This window comes from Spizellomyces punctatus (assembly GCF_000182565.1).
Source record: "Spizellomyces punctatus DAOM BR117 chromosome Unknown supercont1.12, whole genome shotgun sequence".
Taxonomy (NCBI): Eukaryota; Fungi; Chytridiomycota; class Chytridiomycetes; order Spizellomycetales; family Spizellomycetaceae; genus Spizellomyces; species Spizellomyces punctatus.
Window position 1 is genome coordinate 945,018 of NW_015971548.1, and position 18,984 is coordinate 964,001.

The 18,984-nt window shown below is 49.2% G+C and overlaps 4 protein-coding genes across 5 annotated transcripts; 2 read left to right on the forward strand and 2 right to left on the reverse strand.

Annotated features, from left to right (window-relative positions):
* Positions 1 to 490: 490 nt before the first annotated feature.
* SPPG_06729 (uncharacterized protein) lies at positions 491 to 4,616 on the forward strand. Its single transcript, XM_016754929.1, has 3 exons — positions 491 to 1,911; positions 1,982 to 2,482; positions 2,549 to 4,616. The coding sequence occupies exons 1-3, from the start codon at positions 733 to 735 to the stop codon at positions 4,553 to 4,555; spliced, it is 3,687 nt and encodes a 1,228-aa protein (XP_016606376.1). The 5' UTR covers positions 491 to 732; the 3' UTR covers positions 4,556 to 4,616.
* Positions 4,617 to 4,965: 349 nt separating this feature from the next.
* On the reverse strand, positions 4,966 to 8,815 carry SPPG_06730 (the record flags this gene model as incomplete). 2 transcript variants are annotated; one of them, XM_016754931.1, is made up of 3 exons in its annotated part: positions 5,073 to 5,514; positions 5,588 to 7,898; positions 7,964 to 8,666. In XM_016754931.1, the coding sequence occupies 3 exons, from the start codon at positions 8,664 to 8,666 to the stop codon at positions 5,073 to 5,075; spliced, it is 3,456 nt and encodes a 1,151-aa protein (XP_016606378.1). The 2 variants fall into 2 exon arrangements, with proteins under 2 accessions (XP_016606377.1, XP_016606378.1); XM_016754930.1 differs by having other exon boundaries at positions 4,966 to 7,898; positions 7,964 to 8,815.
* A 1,167-nt stretch (positions 8,816 to 9,982) lies between these two features.
* Positions 9,983 to 11,431, forward strand: SPPG_06731 (histone H1). Its single transcript, XM_016754932.1, has 3 exons — positions 9,983 to 10,266; positions 10,454 to 10,513; positions 10,669 to 11,431. The coding sequence occupies exons 1-3, from the start codon at positions 10,165 to 10,167 to the stop codon at positions 11,182 to 11,184; spliced, it is 678 nt and encodes a 225-aa protein (XP_016606379.1). The 5' UTR covers positions 9,983 to 10,164; the 3' UTR covers positions 11,185 to 11,431.
* A 129-nt stretch (positions 11,432 to 11,560) lies between these two features.
* SPPG_06732 (uncharacterized protein) lies at positions 11,561 to 18,494 on the reverse strand (the record flags this gene model as incomplete). The annotated part of the gene is made up of 7 exons (XM_016754933.1): positions 11,561 to 12,152; positions 12,234 to 13,134; positions 13,207 to 13,849; positions 13,922 to 14,190; positions 14,285 to 15,341; positions 15,417 to 17,053; positions 17,117 to 18,494. Coding segments are annotated over 7 exons (6,324 nt in total), but the record flags the coding sequence as incomplete, so codon positions are not given.
* Between the last annotated feature and the right edge of the window lie 490 nt (positions 18,495 to 18,984).

An 18,984-nucleotide genomic window follows, 5' to 3' on the forward strand; every position in this document is an offset into this window, starting at 1 on the left:
CATGCCTGATGTCCGACATTCACTATCTACGAGTCCATCCCTAGAGTCTCTGGACTATGGTTCACATGGACGAACCAGTATATCGTCAGCGAGTTCCACACGTCCAAGAATACCCACGGACTTGTCGGCCGAGAAAGCCTTGGTGGATGTAGACCCTATCGCCGCGATCCGAGCCGTACGAACCAAACTCCGTACACAACCGATACAAGATCCCGAATTGGCTGAACTGGAACGTCAATTAGCACATGAGAGAGAACGGAATAAAGTGGAACGAGAGCGACGGCGGACGGAGCACTTGGAGGTTCATTTGGAGCGACGGGCGACGATTTCTGTTTGGCATAGTAAGGTTGTTGATTCCATGACTAAATTGAAGCAGTGGGAAAGGGATAGTCAGATGCGGATTATGAAGAGGGAGAGTGAGCGAGAGTTGGATAGGGAGCGATATCTTTCGGAACGGAGACGAGAGTTGGAAAAGAAGCGGAAAACATTGCGGAGACGAGCGGTAAGTCTTTTGATCAAGTGGACTAAGCCAAAATGTTGGGTAGTTGAGTGGTCTGGCTTTTGGGGGGTTTTTGTGTGCAGATTCTTTTTGCACAATTCCTCCTTTTAAGCTTGACCAAGAACTGCTTGTCAGCAGTTTCGTCAAAACAACAAAAGGGGAGAGGGGCTAGTTTTTGGCCCACATGCCGCCAGCACGGCTGAAGTGCAAACACCCCGTCACGGCTAGTTTGTATGGTGCCGGTCGACGCTTGCCTCCTCTATGGAGATCCAATGTGGGGTGTGCCCTTGCACACACAAGCCGAATACCTAAACCCACTATTGGACGACAAGGAGGGTTATGCACCAAACGACGAGGAAGGGGGGAGGGGTGTGGGTGGAATGGCAGGAACCGAAACACCTACCCGCCGCATGTCATTATCATTTCATTACCTAAAACTTTTTTTTTCTTCAATGACCTCTTTATTTTATCCTACCCACCACCATCATCATCATTACAATCGACACAAAAAGACCAAACGAGAGAAAAAGTACGTGCTTCAAACCGCGGAATTCTACGGCGCAGATTTTTCCGCCCCCACCGAAAATCCCGAAATTGCCAAACTCCATCACCGACATCCTGTGGATAAAGTCCAATTAGTCGAACAAGAGCGTGCTAGGGCTGCGCAAGGCAGTGTCTTTATTACTGCTTTGAATAATATTGCGTTGAGTCGGTCCCATGATTGGGCTGCCGGTGATGGAGGAGGAGAGAGTTTGGATGTACGGGACGACGAGAGTGGAGGGAAGCGAATGCTTGAAGGGGATAAAGGGGTAACGGGTCTTGCTCTAACGGGACTACTTCCAACAGCTGTCACATCACCCGTCCCGGCAGCTCCACCCCCACCTCCTAAGAAATGGACAGAGGCCATGCGTGAGCGGGTTCCTGTGCTGGACTACTCGGATGTGTTTCCAGAGGATGTGGGACGGAGAGAGGGTGTCACTGTTTTTCGTATCGAGTCGCTTAAACCCGTTATATTGCCCGATGACCTTTTCGGAAGTTTCTGCGTTGCGGATTGTTACATTATCTTACACTCGGTGCTTAAGCATGATCGACAAGCATGGATGTACGATGACGAAGGGGACGCGATGGAACATAAGATATGGGTATGGATAGGAAGCGAAGCAGAAGTCGATAAACGGTTTTGCGCAGCCATGTTTTCAACAGGACTTCGAAATTGGATTGGAGCCAAAGGGGGTGTGGAGCGAGTTTCGGATGATGATTCCAGTCCGACTTTTTTGGCCTTGTTTTCCGATCGATTTAGGACGGAGGATGCGACTGAGGCGACTGAGAGTGGGTTGTTTGTTGCGGAGCAGAAACGGTACCCATTGCGTTTGTACATGCTTTGCGGGAACAGGGATATCCGATTACGATTGGTAAAACAACCTTTTTTTTTCGCTTGCCATGACTCTATTTGTCTCTTATTGATACCTTTTTATTTTCTAGCGCGACCCAGCATTCTGGTCACTAAAATCCGATGCAGTCTTCCTCTTGGACTGGGGATTAGAAATCTTTCAGTGGAACGGTAGCAAATCCAGTCTCCATCAACGCGCAAAGTGCCGAATATTGACTGATAGGATTAACCGACTTGAACGAGTTGGCCGAGCCCATGTGGAAGAGATTGAAGAGTGGGGGGAACCACAGCGGTTTTGGGAGATTTTGGGGGGTGAGCGAACGGAATTGGATGCTGCTGAGGATCACGAAGCGGATGCTGCATCTGAAGAAGCCATGTTTAAGCGGATTGCAGAGTCCCCTGCGACGCTTTATAGGGCGTTTGAGGACTTGTCTGAGGATGTAGCGAGTCATGTCGTGTCGAATGGGAAATTGAAGAGGGGCATGTTGGTCTCGGATGCTGCCTATGTCCTTGATGCGGGAGTAGAACTCTTTTTGTGGATTGGGAAAGCTGCTTCGATGGATTTGCGGGCGTCTGCTACAGAACTGCTTGCGGTATGATTTCTAGAGTTTGTTGCTATTGCGTCAAGTGGTTTTTTGTCTAAATCGATATCTTTATAGAGGGTTGCTCCACTTCAGAAACGACCGAAATGGGTCGGCCTCCATCGTCTCATACAAGACCACGAATCCGAAGTCTTTAAACTCCGATTCCCAGACTGGGAAAGCACGGCAGCTGACGTCAACTGGGAGGAAATCAAGGACCAAACCTCTGGGCGGTTCAAACGATCCAAATCCGCTGGTGGGATTCGTGTGGATGTGCGGGCCCTCTATGCGAACCCTCCTCAAGAGTCGACTGTAACGGGCATTGAAGACACGATTGCACATGCTAATGCCTTGTTACAAACGTTTTCTGCGTTTGTGTACCAAAAGGGGCGGTTTGTCCAATTACCTGATGAGGAGCGTGGACATTTCTTTACGGATGATGCGTACGTGTTTTTATGCGTTTATCGGTTGGAAGAAGAAAAAGAGCAGCAAAAGCGGGAAGAACGGGAACGACGACGTACTGAACGTCGAAAACAAGGGATTAATGTCAAGCCTGCCACAGTTGCCCGCGAAATTGACCAAAAATTCCGGGAAGGTTCTGGACATCGTCGACAATCCTCCACGTCTTCCAACCCATACCCTCCATCTCCCACCACCACCACTTACAGCGAGATATCTGATTCCGATGACGGATGCAGTAGTGCAAACGAACCCCCCGAACCCTCTGTAGAATGTGTGGTCTACTTTTGGCAAGGACGTCTCGCGAGTCGATTAGCCTACTCTACCTTTATTTTCAAAACCCAGCAAGAAATGGAGGACCTTGTGCAAGACATGTATGGATGTTCTGTCCGGGTTGTGCATTTGGAGCAAGGGAAGGAACCGATTGCGTTATTGGCTCATTTGGATAATTCCATGGTGGTGCATCGGGGGAGTCGAGCTAGATTTGGAAAACAAGATCGAATGGTGGAAAGTGGTTGGAAACGTTCGAAAATGTATCATATTCGAACGGATGCGCGGTATCGGACGACACGAGCCGTGGAGGTTCTACCACGGACGTCGAGTATGGTTTCTAGAGATTGTTTTTATATTTATTCGCTTGTGAAGGGTGTTTCGAGTTTTTTGTGGCGGGGAAAAGGGGTGAGTAAAGAAGAGATTCGGAAAGCGGAAGGAATTGTCGAAAAGATTTTGCAACTCCATGGTGTCGTTTATGAAGCTTCTACCACTTGTCGTCCCGCTCCTCAAGGTCTTGAACCCTCTGGTTTTTTCAATCTCATTGAACCCCCTCATGGTCCTGTTCCATCTGGTACGGAATACTATTACGTTCCACCCCCCCGATTTCTCCGGTGTTCATGTACACAAGGATACTTTTCCATTGAAGAAATCACGCACTGGTCTCAAGTTGACTTGCACAGTGACACTTGCGTCATTCTTGATCCGGGTGCACCACGAAAATTGTGGGTGTGGGTCGGAAGTGGTACGAGTGACGTTGTCAAAAAGTTGTGTCGAAAGAGTGTTGAGGTTTGGTTGGAGCGATTGGACGATGGGAGGGTTTGTGGGTCTATTCCTGGAATATTTGGACCACCACCTCAACAAGAGGAATCAGAGGATTGGAAACACCGATCCACGCAATCGTTGTTTTCTAGTATGGAATCCCTAGCTTCTCCCACCCTTTCACGAACCCGTGCCCAGAAAGCCGCTCGAAAAGCCATTACGGCTGCATTTAAACGGGATCGAACGGTGGATGATGGGGATGTTGTGTGGGTTTTGGAAGGAGGTGAGATGGAGGAGTTTACGAGTTATTTTTGTGGGTGGGATGAGAGGTCTGTGAGGGGTGTTGGGGAGATTGGGAATGTGTTTCGGAATAATAGGCGGCCAAGGGGGGGTGGGAGTGATGCGCGGCAGCACGGGCGGACTGCTGATAATCGATCTGGAGGTGATGGTCGATCTGGAGGTGATGCTCGGTCTCCTGAGGGAGGTGACGGCGGTGAGCGAGTCGAGGTAGAACGAGGAGGTACAAGAGATGGGAATGGGAAAAAGAAGGGACGAGAAGACATGTTGAATAGGAGAGTTACGGTGCACATGTAAAACTATTTGTGAAATGGGCAAAACACTAGAACACACACCCAACAACAGACGTTGTCTTTTTTTTTTATTTTATTTTGTTTATTTTTGATGAAGAGTTTTTGGTTTTTACGTTCTCTCCAACCTATACAAAATGTAGGGAAAACAGTTGTGTGTTTTTTGGTCCTCGGCTTATTATCCATGTGTGTTGTGCTGCCCTTACGTTGAGGATATTCGGAATGAAAAGGTTTAATATACTAAAATCATGACACTACATATTCGTCAATGCAATATTTATCAAAAATACACAGAAATCACAATAAATGATTTTCACATCATGGATGTACGTATGGAATAGAGGGGGACTACCTGTCTGTCAGTATCTTGAATCTTGGAAGAGCAACTATATAAGAGTGTCTGTTTATGATCATACATAAAAAGAATTATATATATTTCATAAATCACAAAAAAGATATACAAACACACCATCACACCGCAACAGCACGACAATACAATATACATGTATATATGTACAATCCATTTACTCATCCACATCTTTATCAAGCGGATCTTCACTTTCACTGATCGGTTGAACTTGGAGGAGCAACAAGTTTTTATCAGGGGTAGACGTCCTCGAACGCGAGGGAGACGAAACAGGACTCGTTCGTTCAGACAAATCCACATCTCTAGTAGACTCCACCAACCCAGACTCTACGGTATCTCGATCATCCAAAACATGATGTTCGACAACACTGGATCCAAATTTCAATGCCAAGAGTTTAGCTGCCCAAGACCGGAACCGATCCGCCAACCATCGTGGAATGGCAAATGTATAGGAATCGCCTTGGGTGGTAAACAACATGCATTCATTTAACCGGTGTTCGGCCACATTGTTGATTAAAAAGTTTCGGACGTGGTGTTTTAGTTCGATGCGGGTGGGTTTTGGGAGGGTTGTGTAGGTTGGCATGATGGATTTTAGCATGCTTTTTTCGTACAAGGATGTTGGATGAGATAATGGGAGAGGAGGAAGAATGGGGGAGGACGGGGGGGACTTACTGGTTGTAACGAATCGGTTTTGGATCGTAGTCGGTGGTAGAGGTTGGGTTGGCCGGAAGAGTCGTACGACGGGCGGCTTCGTCGTCTGCGTCGTTCTCGTCAGAGTCGCTTGGGGTTGCTTCGTCGTCGTCGTCGTCGTCGCCATCGTCATCGCCGTCGTCGCCGTCGCCGTCGTCGTCTTGATCATTGTCGGCTGTGTCTTGGGTGAATGGGTTCTTGGTGGTGGCTTTGGGGGATGCGACTTCTTCTTCTTCTTCTTCTTCTTCTTCGGCTTCCCAGCTCGCATGACGAATGTGGGTGGTGGGTCGATGAGGGTGGTGGTGGTGGTGGGAGTGTTGGTAATGGGGGTGATGGCTTGGATGGTTTCGGTGAGTATTGTTGTTGTGGTTGTTGTGGTTGTTGTGGTTGTTCTGGTGGTGGTGGACCGGAGCATGTGGGTGAGGAGGGTGGAGAGAACGAGGGGATTTGGGTGAAGCTGGGATGGCAAGGGACGACGACGATGCCGACGAGGAGGCATGGGACGGAACGTTGGGTAACAAGGTAATATCCCCGTTACGAGGTCCTCGACTTGGCGGCAGTGGCGGCGGTGGAGCATTGTTTTTGAGCGTAATTTTGCGTACACCAGAAGGGTGAGGGCTCTTTTCAATATTGTCATTGTCATTGTTGTCGTCCTCATTGACGGAGATGACTTCGTGGTGATGTTTTGCCTCTAGATGGGGTTGAGGGCTCGAGATCCTGCTGCTCGAGCTAGGAAAGCTATCAAAATCCGTCTTCATCTTTTCTTCAAACCATTTCCAAAAGGCTTCTTCGACAATATCGGGCACGCCATAGGTTTTGCGGCCTTTGCCTACGCTTGCTAGACATCCATCCACGGTTACGCCATAGGCGGGCATGACCGTCTCCAAAAACACGCGAACTCCTGTCCGGATGCGATTCCACAAGGGCTTGGAGGCGGCTTCCAAGTAGGCCGGGTAGCGCTTTCGAATGAGTTCAGTCCAAACCGTTAATGGAGTCGTTTGAGGTCCTGTGGGAGACGTGTATGCAAGGACGTTGACGGGAGAATTGCTCGGGGCTTGGGGGGCCGTTGGACCGGATGCACTGCCAGAGTTGCCGCGTGACAAAAGAGGGGAACCTAGAGGAGAGGCGCTTGCCGAGTGGGTATGACGTTGCATGACTCGTTCAGCGGGCCCACCACTGAATCCATCGCCGCCATTGTCTCCTGCTGGTAGTGCTGGATCTGGATGTGGTGCTGGTGGTGGCATCTCGTTGCGCCTGTCGGCACGCTTGTCAAGCGGTCGGTCACTGTCGCGTGGTGGTGGTTTCAGCATCCTTTTGCTCGGGACATGGACCTCAGACTCATCCCGTTGACCGGCCTCGGCGGCTTGCTGCTGCTGCTGTTGCTGCTGCTGTTGCTTTTCCTTTCTCATGTACGCCATGTAGGGAAAATTTTCTTCAAACTTTTCCAGGTACTCGTCCCAGTACCGCTGAGGAATGGCCCAGGCCATCTTGTTTGTGTTGAGCGCCGGGTATCTTTGATCTGGAATGCCACGCGACTTTAGAAAGGACTTTGTAAAAATACTCATTTGCGGGACATTGGCGTTGAAGCTGGGATAGCGGGTTCGGACAAGATCCGTCCAGGCCATCAAGTCCCTCGGATAGCGAGGACCGAGAATGACTGGGCCCGAGGATGTGGGAGTGAGCATGGTTTTTGCTCGCTTGGAATCCGCGTCAGTAGACGAGACGGGACTTGTTGCGCTTGCTGTCGTCCAGGGCGCTGAAGCTCCCAGCGAGCTCCGCTTGCGTTTTCCACCCGACGACGTCGACGACGAAGAAGAGAGGAGGCCGGATTCGATTTGTTGACCGAACCAGTCTGCAAAATCCGCGTGGAGTTCACTGGGGATGGCATCGACGAGACTTGTTGATCTGCCCAGTCCACGAACTTTGCTTTCTGCAGCGCGCTCTGGACCTAGTTTGTTGACGAGATAGTCTTTGACAGCCGACTCTATCTGAGTGCGCTGAGCAGGTCTGAGCTGAGAGAGGGAACCGGGAAAGAGCTTGCGCAGGACCGACGTCCAGGCGACACCGGGCGATGCATTCAATGGATCCATGTCTTCTGGTTCTGGATCTGGTGTGCGCGAGGGACGGTTGTCGGGTCCTTCTGAGGCGACCGACAAGGGCTTGTTGGGCATTGCGACTAGATCGACGGGCGGGAGTTGATGCGGCATGGCGGGTACGTAGCCTCCTTTTCCTCGTCCGTCCAAGGGAGAATTCATGGTAGGCCCGTGTGACATGTTTTTTGACGGATACCATCCTATGAATTAGAAAATGAATAAATGAATTGTTGGAGAGAATGGCCATAACTAAAATCTATTTTACCAGAGTGGGGAGGATCCATGGCCATGCCGACGGCAGAGGCGGCGGCGGGTGGAGCGGGTTGGGACGTGGGAATCAAGGGGCGATGCATATCCAATGCATGTTGATCGGCCGCAACCTTTTCCAATTGAGCGATTCTCTCTTCCAGACGACGATTCAAGTCGATCAGCCTCTTGTTTTCATCCTGGAGCGGGGCAACCACGTCCCTCTCGATCCTGCGCAGTTCACTGTCTCGCTCACGAATGATGGCATCCCGTTCCCGAATGATAAAGTCCCGTTCCGATATTTCCCGAGCAGCGACGAGCCTCTCTTCGAGGGCGCGAATGTACTTTTCCTGATACGTCTCTGAGGAAGAGAGATGATGGACGGGCGGAGGTATGGATACGGAAGGGGGAAGACTGTTGTTATTATTATTATTTTTAGGATTGGGAGTGGAAGGCGACAAGGATTGAGGAGGAGGAGGATGAACCAGATGATGGAGGTGATGATGATGAAAGGGATCTTGAAGAAGAGGGGCAGGGGACGTTGCGTATGAGTGATGATGAGAAGGCTGTTTCCCTTGTTGTTGATAATGTTGTTGTTGTTGTTGTTGTTGAGATGAACCCGATGGATTAGAAGGTAATGGCATGGGAGGAGGAGGCGGCGGTGGAGGCTGCTGTTGCTGTGGTTGCTGTTGGCCATACGCAGGATTATGATGCGAATACATTTGGGGGATCGTCTTATACGAAAGAGGGAGAGCGAAAGGCAAGCAAGAGAAAGAGAGCGATGAGAGAGAGAGAGAGAGAGAAAGCGATGAGAGAAACAAGCAAGAAAGAAATACAAAATGTAAAAAGAAATGGATAAACTATAATCATAAAAAAAAAAGAGAAAATAAAAATAAATAAAAAAGCGCGTGCAAAAAGAAGAAGAGAAATAATAATGTTACTGCATGTAACCATTAGCAACAGATAGATATTGATTTTCATATGTCATATTTGTACATGGTGTGATTGAGAGAGAGAGATGGGAATAAAATGGGTTCATTAGAGAGAGAGAGAGACTATGCAAGTGTTTGTTATGGGTTATTATTCTCTCTTTGATTCTCTCTCTCTCATTTCTTATTACTCTCTTTCAATCACTCTCTTCTCTCAATCACACGTAAATTCCCCTCTCTCTCTCCTTCTCTCTCTCATCAAAATTATTTTTCCCTTTTTGGATTTATCTAAATTCCCCCCATACTATTCTCTCTCTCACCCACACTCTCGGGTTTGTTTGCAAAGCCGCTCGCATAAACGGATAAAGTTGATCATCTGCATTTACGCGATAAAAATCTATTCTTTGTGACACGTGCATTCATAGTCACGTGTGTATGTACATTTGACATTGCTATTTCTTTCTTATAGATGCACACACACACACACACACACACAGGAGGGGGGGGGGGGGGATCCCACGCCCCATGGGAGTTATGCTGATGCAGACAATTGTGCACAAGGGGATTTCTATGCAGACGTATGCACACAAGGGTTTAGAACCACAAGAATATAAAAATTATTGGTATTCCATGTGATGGATTACATAAAGAGGGATAACAGAGTGGGGAATAGATGAGTAAGCGTTCTAGAGTAGCAATTGAGTAAATGGGGAATAGTTTGGAAAGAAACAACCAAGGTGTGTGAAAGAGGGAGAGAGAGAGAGAGAGCGAGAAATCACGTGTTTAACTTGTAAATGTCTGAATGCTGGTAACTAGTGAGAATGCGTGGCGACAAACTTGACAATAGACACATTGTATTGTTACTTTCTATGGAAGCACTTGTCTCTATATTCTATATTTTGCATTTATACCCGTACATAATTGCACCATATCTTTTACACTTGCAGTCCTTTACGCATGCCGTGTATATAGATGCATTGCATTACTGTGCATAACTTTTGTCGTAGCACATCTCTCACCCACCCGCATACAGTCACGTGCTCGGTCATGTGCTTTGGAGGTCATTCTACAAGTCATTCGCTTGTTTGAACGCGTCTCGTGTTCCGCCCGCATTTTATTTCCTAACCCCCCCCTCTCTCGTTCTCTCGCTCTCGTTTTCTTTTTTTTTTTTCTCACACGCTCATCATCCTTGTCTTTCTTTTTTTTGACTGCACACACTCTTTACGTGCCTTTCACACACACAACACACACACACGGACACATACGAACTCTTGTACACGAGAAGAGCAAAATGGCTGAAACGAGTTCGACAAAGGGCCGCAAGGCCTCTGCGCGCAAGGCCGCCGTTCACCCCACATTCAAGGAAATGGTGGTTCAGGCCATTATCAACTTGGTAACGTTCTTTTATTGTTCTCTCTTGGCATTGCGTCTCGCGGTCGTGATGGGCAGGGGATGCAAGACGATCTCGTTCCATCTCTGCGCAATTGTCGCGTCCGCACTCGCTCTCGCGCGCATCCTGCAGACACGCCCATTCTGAATCTTCTACTTTATTTCTTCCCACGGTCTTTTTACGTGAATAGAAGGAACGCTCTGGCTCGTCGCGTCCTCAAATCAAAAAGTACATTCATGCCAACTACAAGGTGAGTTCGGTGACCATCCAAAGAATCAGTAGGGATCGCGGTCTCTTGTCGCGTAGATTGGCGGGCTCTTTGACGCGCGTACTCTTTCCGCTCTGCGTTTCTGGCCCGCGTGCGATACCCGATCTCACCCTTCCGTATCGTATCCATTTGTTTAGGGCTTGAACGAGAGATCCGATCTCAACATCAACGCAGCCATCAAAAAGGGTGTGGAAGACGGCGTCTTTATTCAACCAAAGGGCCCCTCGGGTCCCGTCAAGCTCAACAAGGCACCCAAAGGCACCGACGAAACCCACAAGCCCGAAAAAAAAGTGGTCAAGAAACCCCCCTCTAAACCCGCTGCCAAAAAGGCTGCCGCTGCCGTCGCCAAAGCCAAAAAGAGTGCGGCCAAGCCTGCTGCTGCTGCTGCTGCTGCGAAAAAGACGGTCGCTCCTGCCAAAAAGGCTGCCACCAAGGCGACCGCGACCAAGGCTACCACCAAGGCGACCACCAAAGCGACCAAGGCTGCTCCCAAGGCGAGCAAGGCAAAGACGGAACCTGCCAAAACGGCCCCCATGAAAAAAGCAGCTGCGCCCAAAAAGGCCAAGGCGGCGGCTACCAAAGCAGCTCCTAAAAAAGCTGCGACTTCTGGCACGACGAGCACCCGTGCTTCCCGTGCAGCCAAGCGAACCTAACGAAAAGAAAAAAAAAACATTGGAGGTTCCCGCCCCTTTTTTATTTATTTTTTTCTTGGTTCTTTTCCCCGCTCCTCCCATTGTTTTTGTTTTGTGAGTAGTGCTCCGAGTTTTTTGTTTGACAAAAACCTCTAGTCTACTGGCGTCTTGAGACGCCCGCCGCCCGTCGCCCTTTCTTTATACGCAAGCACAAAAAAGAAGGGAAAATGTGTACATATGAACGAAAAAAAAAAAAAAAGAGCTTGGTTTGCTGGGAGTGTTTTGCAAAAAAGCAAGAAAGAAACGATTTGTTTGTCTTTTGGCATTCGTCTTGTACAGAAATAATAATAAAAGTTGTAAAATAATTCTCGCATGGTCTTTTAAGAATGGGACATGCCTGTTCCCCCAACGACATATACTCGGGTCTTTTGAAACCTTCAAAAAAACTCCACAAGTCTATATGTATACATTTATATATAAAATACAAAAGAGACCAAGTCCGTCATCTCAACCCCAAAATCTCTAGAGTAAAATTTCCATTTTTTTTTTTTCAAAACCCAATAACAGCATCCACCAACTCACAAGCCAACCCAGCATGCTTCAACTTTTTCGTCCGACTCGCAACAGAATGGGAAAACGTACCCGCCTCCATTAACCCCCTAAACCCCACTTCCACCAACCGACTTGACAGCGGATCATTCACATCATTCAATTGCGGGATCGGTGGTGGTGGTGGTGCTTGTATTGTTGATGATGATGGTGCTGATGGGGATGTTGGAGTTGGTGGGGCGCTTCGACGGTGGTGAGGGGGTGTACCGGGAAACGTGGGTGAAACAGTCGGTGTGGTTGTTGATATTGTTGTATTATTATTAATGTTGGTGGTGCGGATGAGGATGAGTGTGCGGAGGATACGGTGGATGGCGTCGAGGATGACGAGGTTTTGGCTGGTGGCGAGGATGGTGTTCATGCGGGGTAAGAGTCCCTCTGATCTGTAAACATATACAACAGAGAGAATTAACACAAAAAGGTTTTGCACAATGATGATTCAAAAAACAAATCGCCATACTCACATTAATCCAAACACATCAGGAACAACCTCAGCAGCCTCCGCCAAACACTCATAAATCATTGACAACTCCCCATCCGATTCAGCCGTCTCCAACATGGTCGACATCATCCCCACCATCAAAACCGACACTTTGACATTTGCCATCCCAACTTGCTCAAACATGTTCCGATAACGTGGTTTACCCTTTTCTTGCTGTTGGTGGTCGACATCGGAAGTAGTATCAAATCCAGCTGCCATCCAAAGCTCCAAAGGCCGATCCGCAAATGGGAGGATAGGTAAAATGTATCCAACGCGGTTCAAAGAAACATCGGCTTGACTCGCTTGTAACAGAGTTTGCAATGCACCCGCCGTCGCAGTTTTGGTCATGGGATGTTTGACCCCTTTCAATACATTAGCGGCAATCGCAAACGGGAATGTATCCACCTTGAAAAGAATCCCCATAGAAGCATCCAACCGATCCAAAACATGTTCAAGGCCTTGTCGAGCTCGCATCAATGAAATAGATACACCTTCTTCCTCAAAACATTTCAGTTTATCCAATGTTTTGATCGTCACGACTGCCAGTCCCAGGGCGGCGTGAAAGACGGGCACATGGCCAATCTGCATTAACGACACCGATAACCAAAACATGGAACGGAGGTACCGAGACTCGGCAGAGAGACCCCCAACGATATTACACAAGGACATGACGATGCTCACAATGAGTTGACAGTCGTTTTCTTCAAATAGTGTCAATGCTCCGCGGAGAGCCACCAGGATTTGGTACAAGAGGTCATCGTCGACTTCGTCACGAGCGAGACAGCCAAGAACAATAAAGGCTCGGGGTTGGATGGCTGGATTGTATTGAAAGGCGGTACTGGCTACCAACGACATCCATCGCGCTTTCCAAATCGCAGATTGCTCTGGTAACCCAAACCAAAATCATCAATAATTGACCCGAATAAAAACAACATCCAACAAAATAAAAAACAAACCTGCAACACTCGTCCCAACCGTCATAACATCCAACATACATTTCACAACCATTTCCAACCCACTCAACGGAACATCTCTCGCCACTTCTCCCACCCCAGCCTCCCCATGCACACCAAACGGCAACGACAATTTCGGATCCGCTAACTCACTCATCAACTCTCTCAACCCATTCCGTCCATCCGTATCCAATCGCCCTGATGTTCCCAAAGCGTGCACAGCGTTCATGACGATCCCATGGACACTGTTTCGAACCAATGGGGATCCAATCCCAACCACCATGGAAACAATGTAAAATAACTCTGGCAAGACGTGGTCGATGTTGTTCCAGTCGTTAAAGGACATGACGAGGACGAGGCGGATGAGGACGGCAATTTCCGTCCACGCTGCGTGATCAACCAATGTCGAACAACATCGATAGGATGTAGATGCGATTGCCCGACGTAATCGGGAAATGACTTTACCGGATACGGGGTACACTCCTGATGACGCCAAGGTGTGCACCGTGTTGGCAAGCTCTTCAATATCAGAAGGTCGTGCCGCGCTGTCCACTGCAACCTGTAAAAGGAGGTCAACAACCGTAGGGACAAGAGACTCAACTTGAGCAATCGTCGCCCATATCTGTGACTGAAAAAGATTGGACAACTACACAAAGCACAATAGAGTTACTATGTTTTAGCATTCACACACAACAAAAAAGAAGCAAGCACACATTACCTCTTGCTCCTTGACAGTCACCCCCAACAACGCCTCCAAAATCTTTATCAATTTCCCATCCACTCTAGCCCCATCCTCCAAATAAACCGCCAAATTCGGTAACCACGGACCCAAATACTGAATCGTAAACCGCTTTAACCGAACAGGACTCGCAGCGAGTCCAAAGGCGGCTTCGCTCAAAAATCCTAGTGTGAGTTCGGGATGCGACTTTGCGAGCCGTTTACTAATGTCCAGTACAAATGACTCTATACTTGAGGGTATAAATGCACCTAACCAATAACAAACAAAAAAATTCAGCATTTGTCAGTGGACAACAAAAAAAAAAGGCATGACCCCCACCTTTTCCAGATAAAACCCGCTCACCCCCACTCGTCCCCACACTCACAGAAACCCCAAACTCGCCACAAATAGCACACAAAAGCTCATAAGCGGCCCTCCGAACACCCACATCCTCACTCCCAAAATTCGTAAAAGCCGCATTCAACAAGGCCCCAACGGTCGTATCCGGTTGTAACCGATCCCGCTGTTGCAATGCCATAGTCCCATTCACGGAATTCAAGGAACTGTTGCTTGACCTCCCGAGTCGGAATCGACTCAACATGGTCTGCACCGTCTGGATAATAACCTCGGCTTTGGGTGACATGAATGTAATGCTCACGGTCGTACCTCGTGTCGGACCACTTCGTTCAAAGACTTTGAGAACACACTCTTGCTCACGTCCAGGAAGGATATCCTCAATCTCGGAAACGTGATAAACATCGTTTAGTGCCGTCCCACCGTCTCGTTTGGCTAGTAAAATCGACACGGATTCCGCATTGACTTTTAAAACCACTGGGACTTGGACCCGGTACCCCTTGACCCAAGCCACTGGTGAAAAAACAATCGTGTCACTCTCTTGCTCTGACGGTGCTGGGTAAGTTGGAGGTCGCTGTATCGTTGGAGCTTCCACCTGCGTTCCACTAGCAGGATCCATCTTGGCTTGGACGTCCGGAGCAGGTCCCAATCGCGCAATGAGATTGGATAACTCGCCAAATGTGCTCTCACTCAGGACGGATTTCATACTTGCGTCTCCGCCACTAGAAGATTTGGCATCCAATCCGGAGGTACTCTTGCTGCTCTTGTGAGTTGCCTTCCGAAGAGATGGAGACGGAGGCGACGACGAGCCAACAGATTTGGACGGCGATGGACTCTCCTTTCCACCCAAATGAGAAACTGAGCGTCGGGTCAGCCGACTCGCAGCGGCTGCAAGGGTACTCTCGCTTCTAGTGGACGCAGTCACCACAGCCATTGCTGACGCATGTTGCTGCAACCGCTCGATACGATCAAGGTTCAACGCCAAGTGCCGGTGCAATCGCAGCATGTCCAGATCGCTCACTCCGGTCTCAGTAGTCGGTCGTGGTCCATCTGTTGCCATAGGCGCCTGTAATTGTGTGTTCTTTTTCGTTTATTAACCATTGCTTGAGAGCGGCGTGAAACACACTTTTTCAACACTTACCGAAACATCTCTGAGAAACCCATGAACTCTAGTCACATTCTCCCTCAAAACATCATTGACACCGCTCATGAATGCTTCCTTGACACCAAAAAGCACATTGTTCGCCAAGTTTTGAACCACTTTGGTAATCAGGACGAGTCCTCTCCGCAACTCTCGGCGCAGCTCACTTGCTTCAACAATTCCATGCGTCTCTGGGGAGACGATAGCAGGGCAAAAGAAACGGAGGAACAGAAATCCTCCGACAGCCGTTACACGCGCATCAGGGAAGCGCGATCCGACCAACCGCCATACAATCGCACATGCTTCCCGTAAAGGTCGAGGAAACCGTGCAGGTCCCGGTCCAACGATACTATCCAAGATTCCCTGAGCTACAATTTTCAAGTTTCGGAGATTCGTCTCCTGGTTATCCGTTGGTGACAGCTTGACGGGATCTACTTCAAAGCTCATGGGAGGGCATCTTTCCGTGAGTTCCGAAATGAGCGGCTTTAACGTTCGAACGAGGTATTCCTGCCCTTGGGATTTTGCGTAAATCGTGAGCAACCTCGTCGCCATACTATTCCGACGGAACAAATTCGCTGGCGTGTCCGTATTGTCTACCTCTCGCTTTACCACCTTTTCTATAAGGTCCAACGCTTTCCCACGCCCCTCAAACACAGCGACAAGGACACCAGCAACCTCATCTACATCAGCTACAGGCGCAACTTCTCCCATCGCAACAGCAATATCCAGTCCCCCTTCCTGCTCAGTCAGTAGCTGTACGAGCTTTGCATACCGGTATTTGGTCATTTCCCCCGCGTCACCGAGTCCCCCAGACAGTCGCTCTTGCGCGTCCCCGATTTTTAAGAAATTGGTCAACACGGCCGCAAAAGCCCCTCGTATCGATTCATCTGCGTGGTACATCATATTTAGAGTAGGGCCGAGTTGTACATCAATGTTTGAGGCAAGGAGATTGGTCAAAGCTTGAATCGTGTGCTCACGCAGAGCATTGCTTTGATGCTGCTGAGATGCTGTCGGATCTTCTTCAGACGCCCGCGATCGTAGCAAAACCTTTAGCAAGAATTCAAAGTACTTGCTAGCGGCGGAACCTTTAGATTTCGGGCCGTCCCGTCGTCGTTTCGAGAGCAAATACCCTTGTAAGGGGAGGTCATCCAGTAGCGCCACCATCGCCTTTACGCACGCCATATCTGCATCCCGCTGGAGCTTCATGACGTTGGCCACGGCATCCTCAGGGATATCCATATACTTACTGACCCCCTCGACCATTTTCCAACCCATGAGAGCTTGCAAAATGTCCCTCCGAACACGCATCTCTCCGGTAATTCGAATGATATCCCGCTTTGATATCAGAGCCTCCACTGCCAAACACAACCGAACTCGAATCCTCAGGCTCGTTGGGTCGACAATGACAAGCGTGTCCAAATACCGTAACAGCTGAGCAATGACGGAACCCAAATCCACGTCACCCAACAGTGCAGAGGACAAGACACTGCCAGCATCTGGCCTGTCAAAGGCCAACCGCAAAACCGATGCGAGATAGTCCACAAACAGAGTGTTTTTGGCTGTAAGCCGCGGTTCTTGGGTCGCCGAGTCAAACAATTGATTTGAGGTGAGATGCGAGATGTGGGTGAACAAGATTCCTAAACAAGCTTATTAGAAAACCGAATACCACAGTCTTTCCACAGCTCTTCCACATGACTTACCGTACATGCCCTCTCCCAACTCTAACCCCAAGCATTCCTTTACGGCCTCCCGGATAACCACAGAATCGCATACCATCAGTTCAACAAGGTCAGCAATAAACTTTTCGACAGTGGCCCTCGCACCACTGTAGGCACTCATTAGTTGAACGCCTACCATCCCCGTCCATGGTACGGATACGCCCATATTTGCTTCGGGGTGCTCAAATACCAAGGCCGTTGATCCTGTTGATTTTCGTCTGTTGGCTGTTTTGTCAGACGTACCAGCTGCGGTCCGCCCAGATGTCCCATGCTGCATGGGCAGTTGGGAATGTTGCTGTTCGACAGCCATGGCACTCGCTTTCAAACAGACACCTCCTAAGGCGCACAGGAATGCCGTATAGTTGATCCATTCACCCTTCTCGTCCCCGGTGAACATTGCTAGGCCAATGCCACTCCCTCCTCTTTTGAGCTTCTTTCGACCATCATCTTCATTGTCTTGTGACCCAACCGTAGCAGTCCCTCCAGTCCACAATCCCGCATCGTTACCACCGGATTCACCCGCAGCGCCACCAGTATCAGTGCTGTTTGCCGTGCTCGCAGATACTGAGCGTCTTCTTCCTGATGGTCCTATACCAGACGTTTTCCAGCATTTGTAGACTTCTTCCCATGCGCCCATGTTGCCCGGAGTCGGAACGCTGATGGATCTCAGGATAGCTCTAGCACGCTTGTAGACCGCCTTTTGCCCTCCTGCGCCTCCACTGCCAAGTATAACCCGACAAACTTCCCGGTACACTATCAGATTCTCCATGAGAGGGGATGTTGCGGCTCCTCCGCTAGCAATGTCCTTTGATTCGCCAATCAATTCGCCTTCTTCCAAAGCAGCTTCCAGCCAAGAAGCCGCTGCCTTGCCCACAACCGCCGCATCACCCCAACTCCCAGCAAGTGCCACAAGAATAGCCACTTCCATAGCCACACTTGCCGCAAACCGATCAGGAATCTCCATCCCACTTCTCGATATTACAAGCCCGCGCCTCATCAGAGTCCTGTTCCGCAGCCGGGTAAGCTCACTACCCAGCGTTAACAGCTCCTTCCCTTGTTCCGAGCTGCTGGTCAAATCTTCCAAGACAGCACGAGAAACACCAAGGAAAATTTGACTCGTTGAACGCCAAAACACTTTCATTGACTGTTCAGTGATTTGGGGGAAGTCCATTGTAACAGCTGCCGGAATGCGCCAGTCCGTCACAGACCCGTCCCAATAAGGAATCATATCCTGGGACATGAGCCGAGTTAGGACATGGCCCGCCAGGTCACGAATCGAAGGGTGTGGATCGAGCAGGCAAGATGTCAATCCGGCAAAGAGGTGACGCAGCTCTTCCGCGTTCAGAACGGTTGCTTCTTTCTACATGCGCACAATAAAACACATGTTATGAATGCCATCAAACATATAATAAAATGCAACTATGCACTGTCCGCTTCTCACCGCTAATGCCAACATCGGACATCTTGTCCACATTCTGAGTATGTCCCACACAATTTGAAATCTCTCATTAGCTTCCTCTTGTTGTGCTTTCCGGAGTTTGCGGTCGGTCTGAGACGCTCGGAAGCCGCCCATTTTCTTTCCTTTAGGATCAATCGTATGCCGGTCGCGAGTAGTACTCTCCTAAGTAGGATGGGAACATGTGTTAACGCAAGGCCTTCCGAAACGTCAGCCGCCAAACTTACAGTGAACAAGTGCCGGATGTGTCCAGCTAGGCTTGCATCCACAGTGGGATTCCACGGCAGAGGATCTCCCTCTGCAACAATGCCCCAAAATGCCTTAACAAATGCCACCTTATACAGTGGTGGCGCGCCAGGATCAGTCATAATGGCCACAACTGTTCGTAAAGTGC

Bases quoted from the DNA above. Each gene is read 5' to 3' on its own strand.
- SPPG_06729 (XM_016754929.1), top strand. From the start codon at position 733: ATGGTGCCGGTCGACGCTTGCCTCCTCTATGGAGATCCAATGTGGGGT. The intron at 1,912-1,981 runs GTAAAACAACCT...TTTATTTTCTAG, and splicing joins GGGATATCCGATTACGATTG to CGCGACCCAGCATTCTGGTC. The intron at 2,483-2,548 runs GTATGATTTCTA...ATATCTTTATAG, and splicing joins CTGCTACAGAACTGCTTGCG to AGGGTTGCTCCACTTCAGAA.
- SPPG_06731 (XM_016754932.1), top strand. From the start codon at position 10,165: ATGGCTGAAACGAGTTCGACAAAGGGCCGCAAGGCCTCTGCGCGCAAG. The intron at 10,267-10,453 runs GTAACGTTCTTT...TTACGTGAATAG, and splicing joins TTCAGGCCATTATCAACTTG to AAGGAACGCTCTGGCTCGTC. The intron at 10,514-10,668 runs GTGAGTTCGGTG...CCATTTGTTTAG, and splicing joins ACATTCATGCCAACTACAAG to GGCTTGAACGAGAGATCCGA.